Consider the following 13,885-nt stretch of genomic DNA (forward strand, 5'->3'; position numbering starts at 1 on the left):
TGCCTTGACAGTACTTTGACGTTCATTCAAAATTATATAAAATGCATTTTTGATCTCACGTGCTTATAAAAATCATTTTCGTTGCCTTGTAGTATGCCATATTACCACAAACTGATATATTAAGTCACTTTAAAAAAGTGGCCCATTATATCATTTTGAGTTGATACAGCATCGCGCAAGGCAACAAAAATAATTCGTTTGAGTGTCTGAGATTATTGTATTTGATATTTTAACTAATCATTGCCATTAGATTAGCCAGTGCCTAACCCAAAACTTCTACAGAGAAGACACCATAGTAGGGAACAAATATCATCATGTAAACCTGGAAATCTACCAATAGTCCAATGACAATTTTGTCGCAATAAAGAATGATAAATGGTTAGCAGAGCATTTTTTTTTCAGACTTCGTTACCGCTACTGCGAACGTAATTCCCGGCACTTTAAGACGAAAAACTTACTTATCATGTTGAACCCAATTTTGGGAGAAACTGGACCAATTTAGCTTTTGGCAGTTAAGTGTCTGCTGGGTAAATATGCTCAAGAACTTTGATCTGAAATTGCAACTCATGGATTTGATGATTTCGATTTTTTATAAATTTGAGGTATGTTTTAGGTGGCAATTGATTTTTTTTGCATTAGTAGCTGACTACTTTCATAAAACTCACTTGTTCTCTTTTTTTCATTTATTTTATAAAACACATATTTATAGGCCTTGAGAACATAGTGAGAGTTAGCTAATAGCATTTTAAGCACCATGTTCAATTTGCTCAATCATGGGCTTTTTTACTAAAGATATGAAAAACAGCAAATAACAGCTTAATCCTTATGGTGAGCAAAAATATTTCTGTGCCCCTGGAATGCATAACAGCTACTGTTTATCAAATAGATGGCATTCATTTTCTGCCATGTTCATCCAGATGGGGATTGCCATTAAGACAAACAATACTTTCATTTAGTACGCATCCGTACCAGTTTGTTTGACCTTCAATTATAGAGCCTCAAGTTCCTTCTTCTTGAAATTGACTGATCCGAGGCGTGAGTTGCCCTTCGAGTCGACCTTTCGCGATTCAGGATTTGGATTTGGCTGACAAAGATTGAAACAGCCAATGCAAGAGGAAGAGAAGATGTTTGCCAAGTCCATCTTGTAATTTAATATCATTTTTGGACGTTAGGGTCGGAGGGTCATATCATTCAATGTCAATGTGTCCGATAAGTAGTATCTTGGTCCGGTTTCGGAGTGTTTTCGTTTGTGGATGTGGATTTAGACCTAAAAACTTCCTTGAAAAAGGTCGAAGACGAGAATCGACCCGGGACCTCTCTAGTAATTGCGCGAACTACCACTCTACATCACCATCTATCTCGCTTCTCTGGTGAGTAACACCTTCGGGTAATGCCATAAAGTTCAGTTTTCTCTCCTGTCTGTATTGTTCCATCATAGCTCGACGCCTTGAAGTTGATTGTAGCATTATATTAAAAAAAATTTGAAAATCATGGTTTGGGGTTAGGTGCTTTCATTGCACTGAAGCCACATATAAGAAGTGGATAGAAACGAGTTTCCTCTTCAGTCTAGACCTGAATCACGAATGGCGATTGTTCAAATATGGATTACATGGGCTTTACCTGAGGCCATGGGTCCACGCGAGACTCTCCGACGATCAAGATTAAGTCTCTTTTTCTGATTCACTTCTCGCTCGCTCATTTTCATGGCTATGGTCAATTTGATCCTCAATCCTTGACTGCAGTTCACTTCAACGTTTGCGAGACAGAATTCCCTTAAATTCTTAAAGGTGAAAATAAAAAATCACGGTAGGTTATTGAGACGCTACAATGAAGGGTGCTCTTTGTCTCTTCAAATGTTCCTGGCACTTCCGATTCCACTCCTCATCCGTTTGATGTTCAACCAATCACTGTTGGATCGAGTTCTTGGAACATGGTGATAGGAAGGGCCAGATCGTTCAGTGGGCGTTGAAACACCGCCATTCTTTTCGATCAAAGTAGTAAGTAGTACTCACAATCGCACTCATATTATACCCAAGACGCCTTGACCAAGTTGGACTGGGCATAAACGTCCGTCAGATTCGAAACCATTTTTGCTTGAAGATAAACATTGCTATATGCAGACGTTCCAGGATCTCTTTCAAAACTAGGTAACGGCAGGATAGAAAAGTTTTGTAAAATCGTTGTTTTAGAGAACAGTTGACTTGTTGAAATGTGAATTAACTAATGAAAATGGAACCTTGATGTTTTTTGTTGTAGGCAATTGCAATCAAATAGCTTGATTTACAAAGAAAAAAAGGTCCAAAATGCCCTTAGACTTTGGAGGACCAATAAAAAAATTCCTGGTATGATGTATTTTTGTTTGCTCCTACAAAAAAATTAATAAATTTTTTTTAGCTCTTCAATGCGCTTTATTTTATTGATGATGGAAGTGGTATCATATTAAACAAAATAAACAAATAATTATTTTCTACTGAGCTTAACAAGGGGACAAGTAAAAACGTGACGCAATTCACTGGCATTCTCTCACCTATAATAACTTATAACCTACAATTCGTCCTTCCCGACATTGTAAGGGACTTGGGCCAATTCCATTTTTGTGGTGCAACAAACCACTTCGAGATAAGATGGTTAAAAGATGAATCATTGAAGCCAGGAAATCACCCATAGCTTATGATTTAACGAGGTCAATTTTGATGGTTTACATACAATTACTATAAAGTTATGATTCCCGACTTCCTATAATTTTGAAACCCAAAATACCAACCTTGGACTTCAGTTCGCAGATCCAGGGTTAAAGGAGTCTTTAACTTGGATGTGATCCGATTCTCCATTGCTTTTTTCAGACCTCTTTTTGTTCATGTCCCAAGCATTTATGATACTGATCAACATCAGGCCACTTCCGACCACATTTTTGCTCACCATTTGGTGTTACTTTAATTGTTCTTTTCCTATTGTTCCTTCTTCCTCCTTGTTCCTTGGCTGACGTTCCCACATTCAAGCATTGCTCTATCGATAACAATCTTGAACAGAAAAAGAGGATGGTAATGTCTGGTGGTGCCCACTTTTCTAGATGGGCCTCTTCTGATGATCTTCGACGATTTGATGCCAAGAAATTGATGGCAAGGCCGAGAAACACATCGATTGGAGCGAGACTTGGCCTACTGCGACAAGAACTCTGGGGAAAGTATTTTCGGAGATTGTCTTTGAGAGAAAAGGACGGACCTAATTTGACAGCTTCATATCAAATTGTTATGAGAATGGCTGCACCTTTCAATGGTCAACATTCAGCTCAGGGCGATGAAAGAAGCCCAAATTCTTTCTTTGAAAGCATCAAAGCTTGGAGGTGTACGCGTAGCTTTTTTGAGAATACTCTCAGATGCCACCAGTTCAAGACGAAAACCTTATTCATTTTATTTAGCTTTGTATTCGCATATTATCTGATCCACCACCGAATTAGAGTTGGCAGATCTGGCTAGCCCTCGAATATAGGGTTGTTCAGGAATTTAGATCAAAACAATATCCAAATTTAACTGAAAGGAGACTTCAGAATCAACATCTACATACTCCTTACGAATATTTGAGGGCAGCAAATTGAACAATAAAGGACCCCAGAGAGAATATATATTAAATGAATCTATAAAATAGCAACTTAAAATTTGATGCGAATTTTAGTTAGTCACAGAGTGCTCTAAAAAAATATACTAATTCTTCTTGATTCCAGTCCTTCTTCTTTTTTTTGAGTTCGAAAAGCGTTTTATCCAGCAAATCGGGCTGTAAAGCCTTTGCGTGTTTATGGCACTTCCGGATCCACAATAAATGCAAAAAGCGCCATTTTCCAAGGTTCCTCAAGGGAATTTGAGTGGCAAGGTCAAGTGAGTCTACTACTGGAACAAACCGCATATCCACCAAGTCACCCAAATCGTACCCCGAGTGCGAGATCCTATCTCACTTTTGGCCTTGGCAACCCTCAAGCCTAACCTGTCCATGTCGGCAGGTAATTCAGCGGATATGTTAAGAATTAATTACTCTCATCATGAGAATTGGATCCGTAAACATGCCAACACACATACCTACACGTAGTGCTCAGTTCATAGATACAGTAGAATTACATAGGTACTTGTACACTGCACCATAACAAAGTCCTCATGGTTCGCTTCAAGCTTCGAGGAACATAGCAAGGTCTGTCTTTGACATTGAAAGCGGCGTCGTTTTGGTCGAGCTTGAGTGCTCCGCAATCCATTTCCATAAAAAGAAGTTGATCCAAATAATGCCGCATTTCTCCTCCTCGCCACTTCGATCAATCCTTGATCAGCCTGATATTGATGGAAAATAGGAGTGGCTCGACGGATGACTACAAATGAATACGCGCACGAGACGGTATATCCCGTCCATCTCAAAGACAATACATCCTTAGATCTATGCTCTATGACGTCTCTCGACGATTGATTTCCTACGTATCAGAGACATTGAAACTTACCGCCAAAAACTGGGAGCGGAGTTTTCGTTGGAATAAGAGACGTGCAACTTGACGTTGGAGAGATGCTGGGGATTCGAAATCTCTTTTCTTTCCCCTCTCGTTCTCGTTCGGGTTCCTCCTCGCCTCGAAAGCGACCTTCAAATGAATCTCCAACCTTCACCACGTGCTCGGGATGAATCATATGAGGCTGTTGGACCAAGTAGTAGGTGGGCGGTGTTGGAGATATCCCATAGGATGGAGTGGGAGGATTTGCGTACACATGGGCGCCAGAGGCAGGGATCAAAACTGCGTTAATGGCACCCACCGGATTAGGTGTGATACTAATACTATCCATGGTGACGACGGAAAGTGGTCTGCGATCGGATGTGGACAAATGGGGTTCCATTTTTCTAATGGAACGCGGTCTCAGCTTGGCTCTTAAGATTTGATGGCTGACAAATCTCCTCACTCTCACGTGGTCACTGGACTGACTCTCCAATCCCCTGGTGATGATTTACACTTCCAATCATTTGAAACTTCAAGGGCCATCCCTTTTGAAGAGGCTTTTTTCTTGCCTGGATCATTTAATTAACAGTGGTATTAAGCAGCCCTCTCACACAAACAATCCATCGCCTTAATTCGATCTGGCAATTGTGAGGAAAAACTAAATCACTGTCACACACACAAAGCCAACAGAAGCACTACCAGATTCAATTATACCCCATCATCGAGAGCGACTGAGCCGGACAAATCCTTCGTCGAGTTCAAAGACAACCTTGGTCGGGAAGTGCCAGTAGGAACGGACCTCTCCATAGTGGGTAATATTGGCCCTGGTTGGTGGTTGGGGTGGTCTTTGGTTTGACAAAGCACGTGGACTCTTGGCAGTTGTATAAATGAAGTAGCGTCCTCGTTTCCAGGGTATTTGGCTGGTTGCTTGGCTGGTTGCTTGGTTGGTTGGTTGACTCGTGGAGTGGAAGGGTCCTCGAGAATTTTCGGACCTTTTTGGATTCGCAAACGCGAGGGTGGAACGAAAAGGCTTTACATTTTGTGGTTCTCTTTGTCAGGGTAATGATGATCATGACTGGATTGCCTTTCGCTCAGGACAGCAATTTGGACGCTGAAAACTTTTTCTGTACCATTTCAGCTTGAGACGTCAGCTCAAGAAACTTGAGATATTTCTCCAAGAATGTTCATAGATCACTATTTTTTCCCTCTGATGGTCGAGTCGTGACAAAATGGTCTTCAAAGCGACTACTGTTGTATGAGGTTTATTTGTGCAAAAACGTTTAGTACATGAGGTTATAAATTCCTTTTTAAATTCCGTTGGCACAAGTGTAATAAGCACTTACTCATTAATAACGCAAAATGATGCAAAAAATATATTTCTCGTGCATAATTCGATAGTTTCGGATTTATTTTGACTATGGCCAAAAGGAAACTTCAAACTCAGCCTTAGGCTGCGTCGCTTTTCAGCAGCAATATCATGAAACAACAAGAGATTCAAGTACCATTTAACATGGGGGGGGGATAAAATCAACCCCAGTTTTGAAATATGCCCCTTTTTCACAGGAAGACAATTTCCCGTCGCTGTTCAATCTCAATGTAATCGTGAACAGGGACAAATTGGAACATTGCCAAGAGACTGTTGTCAGATTTCAAGTTATAGCGACGGAAGCAATTGAAAATTGAGGCTCACACCAAGATATGGGGACTAAAGTCAAATTTCTCGTGGTCGACCCTTCTGACGGGGATGAGACTCCGGAATCCCTTGGGTAAGCTGCCATGAAAGGAACAATTACATCTCACGGTTCTCGTGGTTTCCTCGCGAGAAGGCCGCCAAGGAAGGCCTCAAAATTCGAAAATCAAAATTTCTCTTTTCAGCTCTAGGGACGCCGCATTCAGGAGAACAAATCTGCAACGGACAAAGTCCCGAAGTGTTGAGTGCATGAAAAATCTCGAAGGTCGCCAAACTACTCGCAAAGGCCTTTTGAAATCTTATCAGGAAGACGAAGATAATTTGGGATCCGAACGGAGCGTCGACTCCTTTGGCGAACGGCAGTTGTCAAGATCCAAGAGGAGTCAATCCTATTACGGAACAAGGTAGGAGCAAAATGGATTGCGGGCATTGCCGATCGAATTATGGTCGGTCAGTAAGGAATCTAGAACGAAAGCACTGATTCCCGACAGCACTCACGCCATTCATACCCGTCGACAAAGTTGGGCATTTGCAACGAAAAGGTTAACATGGCAATTCTTAAGAACTTGATTATAATCCTTAATGTAATTCATTTACAAGCAAATAAAGGCATTGTCATTGCCAATTTGTGCAGTACATGTAAGGATGTGCATGGACTTTCTTGATATCAACTTGTATTTGAGAGTATTCGAAACAGCGAAAGAGTGAAAAGACAGTTTTCAGGGATGGAACAGTATCATAATTAAATTAAACGTTTTGTCTAATAAAAAGGTAGATAATTATCTTTGACTCCCTAGGCACCACAATGTTTACATTCCAAGAGAAGGTTCCAGTGGAAACATATCAGCTCTCCGTGGCCACACCCACCTCACTTCAAACAGATGTTGCAGCACGCCCCCAGGGGGGTTTAAAGCTAGCATGGCCAGCATCCACGGTGGGGGACAGTTGGGACGGCTGTACGAAAGCATTGACATTAGCCCGAGGCAACAAAGCGACGAGAGTCTCATCATCGACACTCAAAGACAACAGGAAAAACAATGGATGAACCAAACCCGGATTAGAGAAGAGATGACCATTTTGAACAACATCAAGAAACGGGAACTTATAGAGATGAAGAAAAAAGAGTCAAAGGTACTGTAGATATCAGTTTCCGCGCTCATATAGGCAGGTAATCGACCACCCATCAACCCATCCAAGGATTCCAGCAAGCTTAGGCCCTTGCAAGGCATGAAACTTGATCTTCATGGATATACGTGCTTTGAAATGGAGGCTTCTAAGCTTCAATGGCATTCGTGTCGAAAACAAGATTCATGCAACAAAAAAGAGTTTAACATCTAATCACAACTCATCATTGTAGCAAAGGAATCTGAACTTTGATTCTAATTTAGGTCTACTTGCTTCATTCACAAACAACATCTCCAACTTTTTAAGGCAGCAACAATTATCAGCCCCCCCTTAAAAACTTAAATGTAAATAATTCTACCCCACATTTGTGAATTTCAGATCCCACCCATTATAGAACGTGAAGAGCCAAATTCGTCTGAGCCCAAGAGTATCCTTAGTGGACTTTTATCAAGCCGATCCATCCTCTTGGCCCCAACTGCAGCTTCGCTACTTCATCCCACATCCGGACCACGTTCCCGCCAATCGTCTATGTGTGAAAAAGATAGGTTGGAAAATTGGGTTCCTACTCCCATGCCAAAATCTGAAGGACGTCCTTTGATACGGCGGGTAAGACGAAGCAACAGCTCTGAGTTATTTTTTTAATGACCATTGTTATTTCACAGCTTGCCGAAGCCAAACTAGTGGTTGTTGACTCACCGTTGCCCAGCGTCGATTATTTGCGCTGTCAATTCAATAAGGAATGTTGCGAGTGGCACAATATATATAGAGCTCAGCATTACGCCGCACCATTAGTCTTGGATGAGGAGGTACGGATTGAAAGCCAAACTTAAAAGGCGGGAAAATTCGATGGTTTCTATTCCGTAGTTGTGTGAATCGGCGCAATATTGGGCTAACATATTGGCGCACAAAGACGAGTTTTACCATCAGAACCCGCCAGACATCGGTGAGAACCTTTTTGCTTGGCCAATACCGATTATTGCTGAGACAAACCTGATGAAAAGTGGACCGGATATTACGGGGAAAGACGTGGCAGTTTTCTGGTATAAGAAGTTGAAAGATTACTACTTTTTGAAATCGCCAGAAGTGCTCCATGCTCATGCAGGTTAGAATTTTGACTCACCCATAGCTTTTTTTCCAAGTCTTCTTACCTTTATCATCTCTTAACACTTGCTCACTTGTTTCAGCGCAATTTTCACAAATGGTGTGGGCATCAAGTAAGTTGTTTGGATGTGGAAAGGCACGTTCTAAATCCGGAAAGCTCCTCGTTGTGGCTCATTATTATCCAAAAGGGAACATTCCACAAAAGTTTCATACCAACGTTTTTCCCCCGATGGAAGATTCTTCCGAGGATAGCAAAAGCGAACCGAGCTCGATAAACAGTAACAAATAAAATGATTTGACCTCGTCCTCCTGTTAGACAATGTTCATAGTCCAGCGAAGTAACTAGTGCATTTTCAAGATTTTCATGTCAGCACAAGTGTTCCAAAGTCTTGCTTCAAGAACATTGGCTTTCTAAAGAATCACACTACACAAGCACAACATAGTTTCGGAAAGGTCAAAGAGAAGCAGACAACGTTAAGGGCCCAACAGACTTCTGTTATATTTCTCATTATGGGAGGCCGAGTTAGTCGAATCAGTCCCATGCGGTTCAATCCTTTTCAACGGAGCAAGGAGACTCTGGAGAGGATACCAAAGGTAGGCTACTTTTCCATGGATTCCAACTTCATAGCCAAATCCAAGGACCTTCAGGCCATATTTGGCGATGGTCCAGAGCTGGATGAAGCCGCCATCAAGCGATTTCTGGATTCCCGAAATCCGATGGAATGGCAGAGAGTTCTCCACGATATCAAACTTGACATTGTTGGGGACATGCAGTTAGTGGAGAGTGGAATCTCTTTGGACTTTCTCTGTTTCATCAACAACGTGTTGAAAGTGAGTGCAGAAGGAGCCGCGAGTCCGGCTCATCTGGATCGTACCTTGACTTGGGTGGACGAGATAGATAGGATCTATCCAGCCATCAGAATCAAGATAAACCATGAGGCCATGGTGCGAGCGTGTAGAAAAAACGATATCCCTGTGGTATCTGCGTTCTACAAACGAGGATTCCGAGTTCATTCGGCTTTGTTCTGGGGCTCTGACAACGATGATTTGCTCTTTGAGAATGCTGATATCAATTTGGAACTGACCAGACTCGAAGCCCTTGCCAATCCAGCATATTTGGTTGCAGAGGCAAAATACGACCATATAGACCCAATCGCAAGATCGTTCCATCTGTTGGAGACTGTTCAAGAATGGTCCTCAACTCTAATTGCTTTTGGAAACACTTTGGATCTAATTGCTAAAATGGTGAAGAAGTTCATTTGGGTGATGCTCAATCTATGTGAAGGCAAGGCTCAAGTGGAGCTCTTCCTTGGACAAGACGATGGTATTGATGGCCTCTCTTTGAAAGGAAGCACTCTACTTCCACGAATATATCAAGGGCTTCAGTTGAGTTTGGAAGACTTTGTTACCCATGACAGTTGCCAACAGGTCATACGAGAGTCATTCTACGGAAATGAGGGAGGAGACCAACTTTTTGACCAAGGGACCCTAAACTACTATTTAGCTACCTCAATGCAAGTGGCAATGACTCCCTGGTACTCCTTGTGGTACATTCTCTTCAAATTGAAATGTTCGTCCAAGAAACGAGATCAAAACGAGGATATCGTTCAAATTCCCTCAGGCGTAAACAACTACAATTCTATGAATCCGCCCAATTATGTATCCACAGAGGCCAAGAAGAGCTGGCCCCGCAAATGGGCCTCCAACTTGGACGTACCTTTTTGTCGAATGACCAGTCATGTTGGCTGGTACCTTTTGTTCGTTGCCTGGGTGCTATTGTCGCATATGAATTTCAACTCAGCCATAACCGGGGTAGAGTCTTTGCGGGCAGACACTTATGACTACTTGGCTTGCGTCTGGGCGGTCGGATTTACTTTGGCTGACATTCAAGTTATGATTCAACTCATGAGAAGTGTTCGTCTCAAGCATGGATCCCACTTAGACTTAATAAAAGCCAAGGTCAAGAAATCACTTTCCAATGCTTACATCGATTACAGGATCGTGAGCCACCTAACTTTGATAGCCGGCTACACCATTGAATTCGCGGGCTTTAAATACAAGAATGACGTCTCCTTCCGTCACTGTGTTGATCCTGAGGACCAGTTCAGCTGGGTGAGAACCGGTAACTGTCTGCAGGGTTTGGCGATTGTCTTGATTATCACGCAACTTCTTCAACTGTTTCGCCTCCATCCAACGGTTGGAAGCGTTTACATTGGAATGAGGCGCTGCATTGCCATCGTGGCCAGTTTCATGTTAGCTTACCTCATTATCACTGTTGCTTTTGCGCTGGGCCTCAATTTCATCCTATGTTGTGAGTTGGAAGAATGCAATGACTTAAATTACACGTGTCAAGATGGCAACTTTCTAATGGAACGGAAGGTTATTGGTGCATATTGTGTCAATGGAACAGAGGCCAGTCATATCCCTTGCAGAGACGATTGTTGGACTTCGTTTCTTGAGGGTCAGCAACCGAAAGAGTGTCAAATGGTCCCAAAAATTGGCGCTTTTGAAGGGTAAGCTATCTTCGTCTAATGTCAAACATGGTAAACTGGAACGCAATTTAATGTTTGTAATCTTTGGTTATCTTGTAGGTTTACCAATGCCGCTGATAGTCCTGAAAACCAATTCAGAACCATGAGTAAGTCCATGAAAACCTTGTTTTGGTCAGTGTTTGATCCTGGTCACCCGGAAGTGGTCGGATGCAGCATTGGCGTTACTCGTTATTTTGCCCTCTCCATTTGGGGAGTGTACAATGTGATAATTGTGGTCATTCTCCTGAATCTTCTAATTGCTTTGATGAACGAGGCTATGGAAAGCATCACTGAAAACAAACTAGCATCTTGGAAATATCACCGGACCCACGTTTGGATGGATTACTGCAATAACGCAATTGTCTTACCTGCGCCCTTGAACCTGATAAACCTCTTCGTTGACATTTTCATTTGCCTTTGTTGCAATGATTGCGTTGATAAGTATATTCCCGAAGTGATCAAATTGGATTCATCGGCCAAAGACGACCACACCAATCGGGCTCAGTATCAGCACCTCATTCGAACATTAGTATCCAAATATGCCAATGATTATCTTGATGCCGAGGAAGTTGATGTCAGCAAAGATTTGATTGAGGATCTACGGATCGAAATTCGACGGTATTCAGAGGAGACCAACGCAATGAAAAAAGATCTTAATGTTATCGTGGAAATGATCCAAAACTTAGATGCCAAACTGGAGTTGAACAAGACAAAAAAGAAAGGGCTTTTTGAATGAAATGGTGTATATGATGGCCATATTGAATTACAATTCAAACTTCCATTAATGCGATAACAAGGGTTGGGAAAAATTGTTAGACATGGAAAACTATTTTCCATTTTTAGACAATTTCACGTCAAAACAGCATTTAACATATTTCTGATTCCTTTTTAATTCAAACTATTGGCTACTGGCCAGCATAAGGAGCACAAAGTAAAGCACTCACGACTTATTTAAGCCGACGCATGAAGCGTGCGATTAGTGGAGTGGAAATGCTCACTCATTCTTGTTAGGTATTCTAAACATCGGCAATAACTTGCTCAATGAATAGACAATACGATTTGCTTACTGGTGTTGAATATAGGACAAAACAAGTTTGAACATGAAATTTGGCAAAACAACAAAAGCAATCTTGATGTCATTCATGGACAAACACAACTGTTCAGTTTCTTTGTCATAGAAAATCCGATGGTACTCCCGTTTGCATGGAAAATGAGTTGGGGGTGTATCTATACGGGGAAAGAATTAAAGTGGAGAGTAGTGAGGGAAAGAGTAGAGTGATCTATAGAGACGGCCAAAATATGGATTATCCATTTTATGGCATAAAACAGGTTTACTCGTATATATTGCATAATTCGTGTTTCCATGCATATTCTTACGCGTATTTTGGGCTTTTCACTTAAGTAAATATGTTTTTTCCCATCAATGGCCTCTAACAAACCCCGTCAAGGCACGCCCCTGTCCCGCCTCATCCGCAAACAAGCCCATCACAACATGCCTCTATTCAGCATTTTCCTGGGTTAAGATTCACTTTGACGGACCTCCACATTTTGACTGCGACTGGGTAAAATTTAGTGCTGTCGCATTTCAAAATTTGTGTTCACGAAACCACGTGGGGTACCCCATTCAATAGAATTTTGATTTGTTGAAATAAATAATCAATAAAAACAATGGTCACTGTTCCATGTTCCTGCCATTTACCAATTTTGTTGGTTTCAAAAGATATTTCAAAGTGTTATCAATTTTGTGCTTTAAAGCTAAAAAGTTTATTTCTCATTTATGTTTAGCTTTAGCAATTTCTCCGAATCGTTATGTGTAGTTCTTTAGTTTGATTGAATTGGTCGTTGTTGATTCTAGAGTTTTTTCCTCGTACCAGATTTGCTTTTGAGCGCAAGGTAACAATAAAATCATGCAACCTCAAATTTCCCAGATTTTATGGTGGAGTCTAGACAGGGTACCTGATAACGAGATCCATTGGTATACGAGATCCATGGCTAAGTTGGCTGTAAATGTGCCCACGAGGAATACGAAACTTTACTCCTTCAGATTTCGCAATTTCCATTATTACCCTCATATGTCCGAGCACATAGGGCTTGTCAAGTGAACCCGTTTATGAACAACTGACGCTATTGGATCCATGGAGTAAAGTCAAAGATAACATGCCCAGCCAAACCACACTGTGCATGCATTGCATTTTGACATTTATTTTATTTTACCTGTTAGTCTAACCAAATAGCCAATTTTATCATCCATTCACCCAATTACACCAAATATGTTAATTTTGTTGGATTTTGTTAAAGATTCTGAAAGGAAAGATGCGTCATCTCAATGCTGGCGACATAGGGAATGCAACGGTGAAATAGTGAACCCGAAAAACCATCAAGAAGCAGTGTTTCTCCTTTGAACAAACCAAGTTATGAATTTGTTTTATACCAATTCAGACAAACCTCAATTCACAATGACGAAAAGTCTCAATTAAATTCAAGCCTCAATTGTGCGTGTGTTTTAACGAAATGAATGGTGATCAAAAACTGTTTTCAAGCAATTGAAATCAATGAACAATCCCTCACTGCACCCAATTGTCCTCAGTGGCCAACACTGGTCAAGCAAAGATATCATGCCTATGAAAAATCTACTTTGACACTTCCAAGAAGCATTTTATTGGCTGAAAGACCACCGCAGCACCTTGGAGGGCTTGAAAAACTTGTCTGAGAAGTTATAAATGTTTGGGTCCAAAAAAGCTGGCTATCCAAGAGTAGCGTCCAAGTACACAAATAAGAAAGGCAATCTATTAATTATGCCATCCATTACACGATGTAAAGTCAGTAGGCATTTGCAAAAAATCACAAAGCCCAAATGATGTGATTACTACAGTCATTGGCACGTCCTTCTTGGCCATTGGAATTTGATGATAGCCTCTTGCCAAATCAATTTTAGAAATATACCCTTCCCCAATGGATTGGCACTAAAAATCTGCA

At 41.3% G+C, this 13,885-nt stretch overlaps 3 protein-coding genes across 5 annotated transcripts in view; 2 read left to right on the forward strand and 1 right to left on the reverse strand.

The window, feature by feature from the left end:
- The window catches only part of LOC131887558 (band 7 protein AGAP004871-like), a 44,697-nt gene extending 39,050 nt beyond the window's left edge, over nucleotides 1-5,647 (reverse strand). The window contains exon 1 of one of the 3 annotated variants that reach the window (XM_059236173.1): nucleotides 4,478-5,647. In XM_059236173.1, the coding sequence (XP_059092156.1) occupies nucleotides 4,478-4,862 (385 nt within the window). In that variant the 5' untranslated portion in view covers nucleotides 4,863-5,647. The remainder of the gene's footprint in view (nucleotides 1-4,477) is intronic. The other 2 variants (XM_059236171.1, XM_059236172.1) reach the window with 2 other exon arrangements.
- Nucleotides 1,159-8,684, forward strand: LOC131887555 (uncharacterized). Its single transcript, XM_059236167.1, has 8 exons — nucleotides 1,159-1,370; nucleotides 6,026-6,228; nucleotides 6,338-6,556; nucleotides 6,950-7,283; nucleotides 7,656-7,883; nucleotides 7,940-8,083; nucleotides 8,142-8,379; nucleotides 8,462-8,684. The coding sequence occupies exons 2-8, from the start codon at nucleotides 6,161-6,163 to the stop codon at nucleotides 8,665-8,667; spliced, it is 1,437 nt and encodes a 478-aa protein (XP_059092150.1). The 5' UTR covers nucleotides 1,159-1,370; nucleotides 6,026-6,160; the 3' UTR covers nucleotides 8,668-8,684.
- A 58-nt stretch (nucleotides 8,685-8,742) lies between these two features.
- Nucleotides 8,743-12,456, forward strand: LOC131887553 (short transient receptor potential channel 5-like). The gene is made up of 2 exons (XM_059236166.1): nucleotides 8,743-10,891; nucleotides 10,970-12,456. The coding sequence occupies exons 1-2, from the start codon at nucleotides 8,889-8,891 to the stop codon at nucleotides 11,643-11,645; spliced, it is 2,679 nt and encodes an 892-aa protein (XP_059092149.1). The 5' UTR covers nucleotides 8,743-8,888; the 3' UTR covers nucleotides 11,646-12,456.
- The last annotated feature ends 1,429 nt before the right edge of the window (nucleotides 12,457-13,885 follow it).

Source organism: Tigriopus californicus, chromosome 10, assembly GCF_007210705.1.
Source record: "Tigriopus californicus strain San Diego chromosome 10, Tcal_SD_v2.1, whole genome shotgun sequence".
Taxonomy (NCBI): Eukaryota; Metazoa; Arthropoda; class Copepoda; order Harpacticoida; family Harpacticidae; genus Tigriopus; species Tigriopus californicus.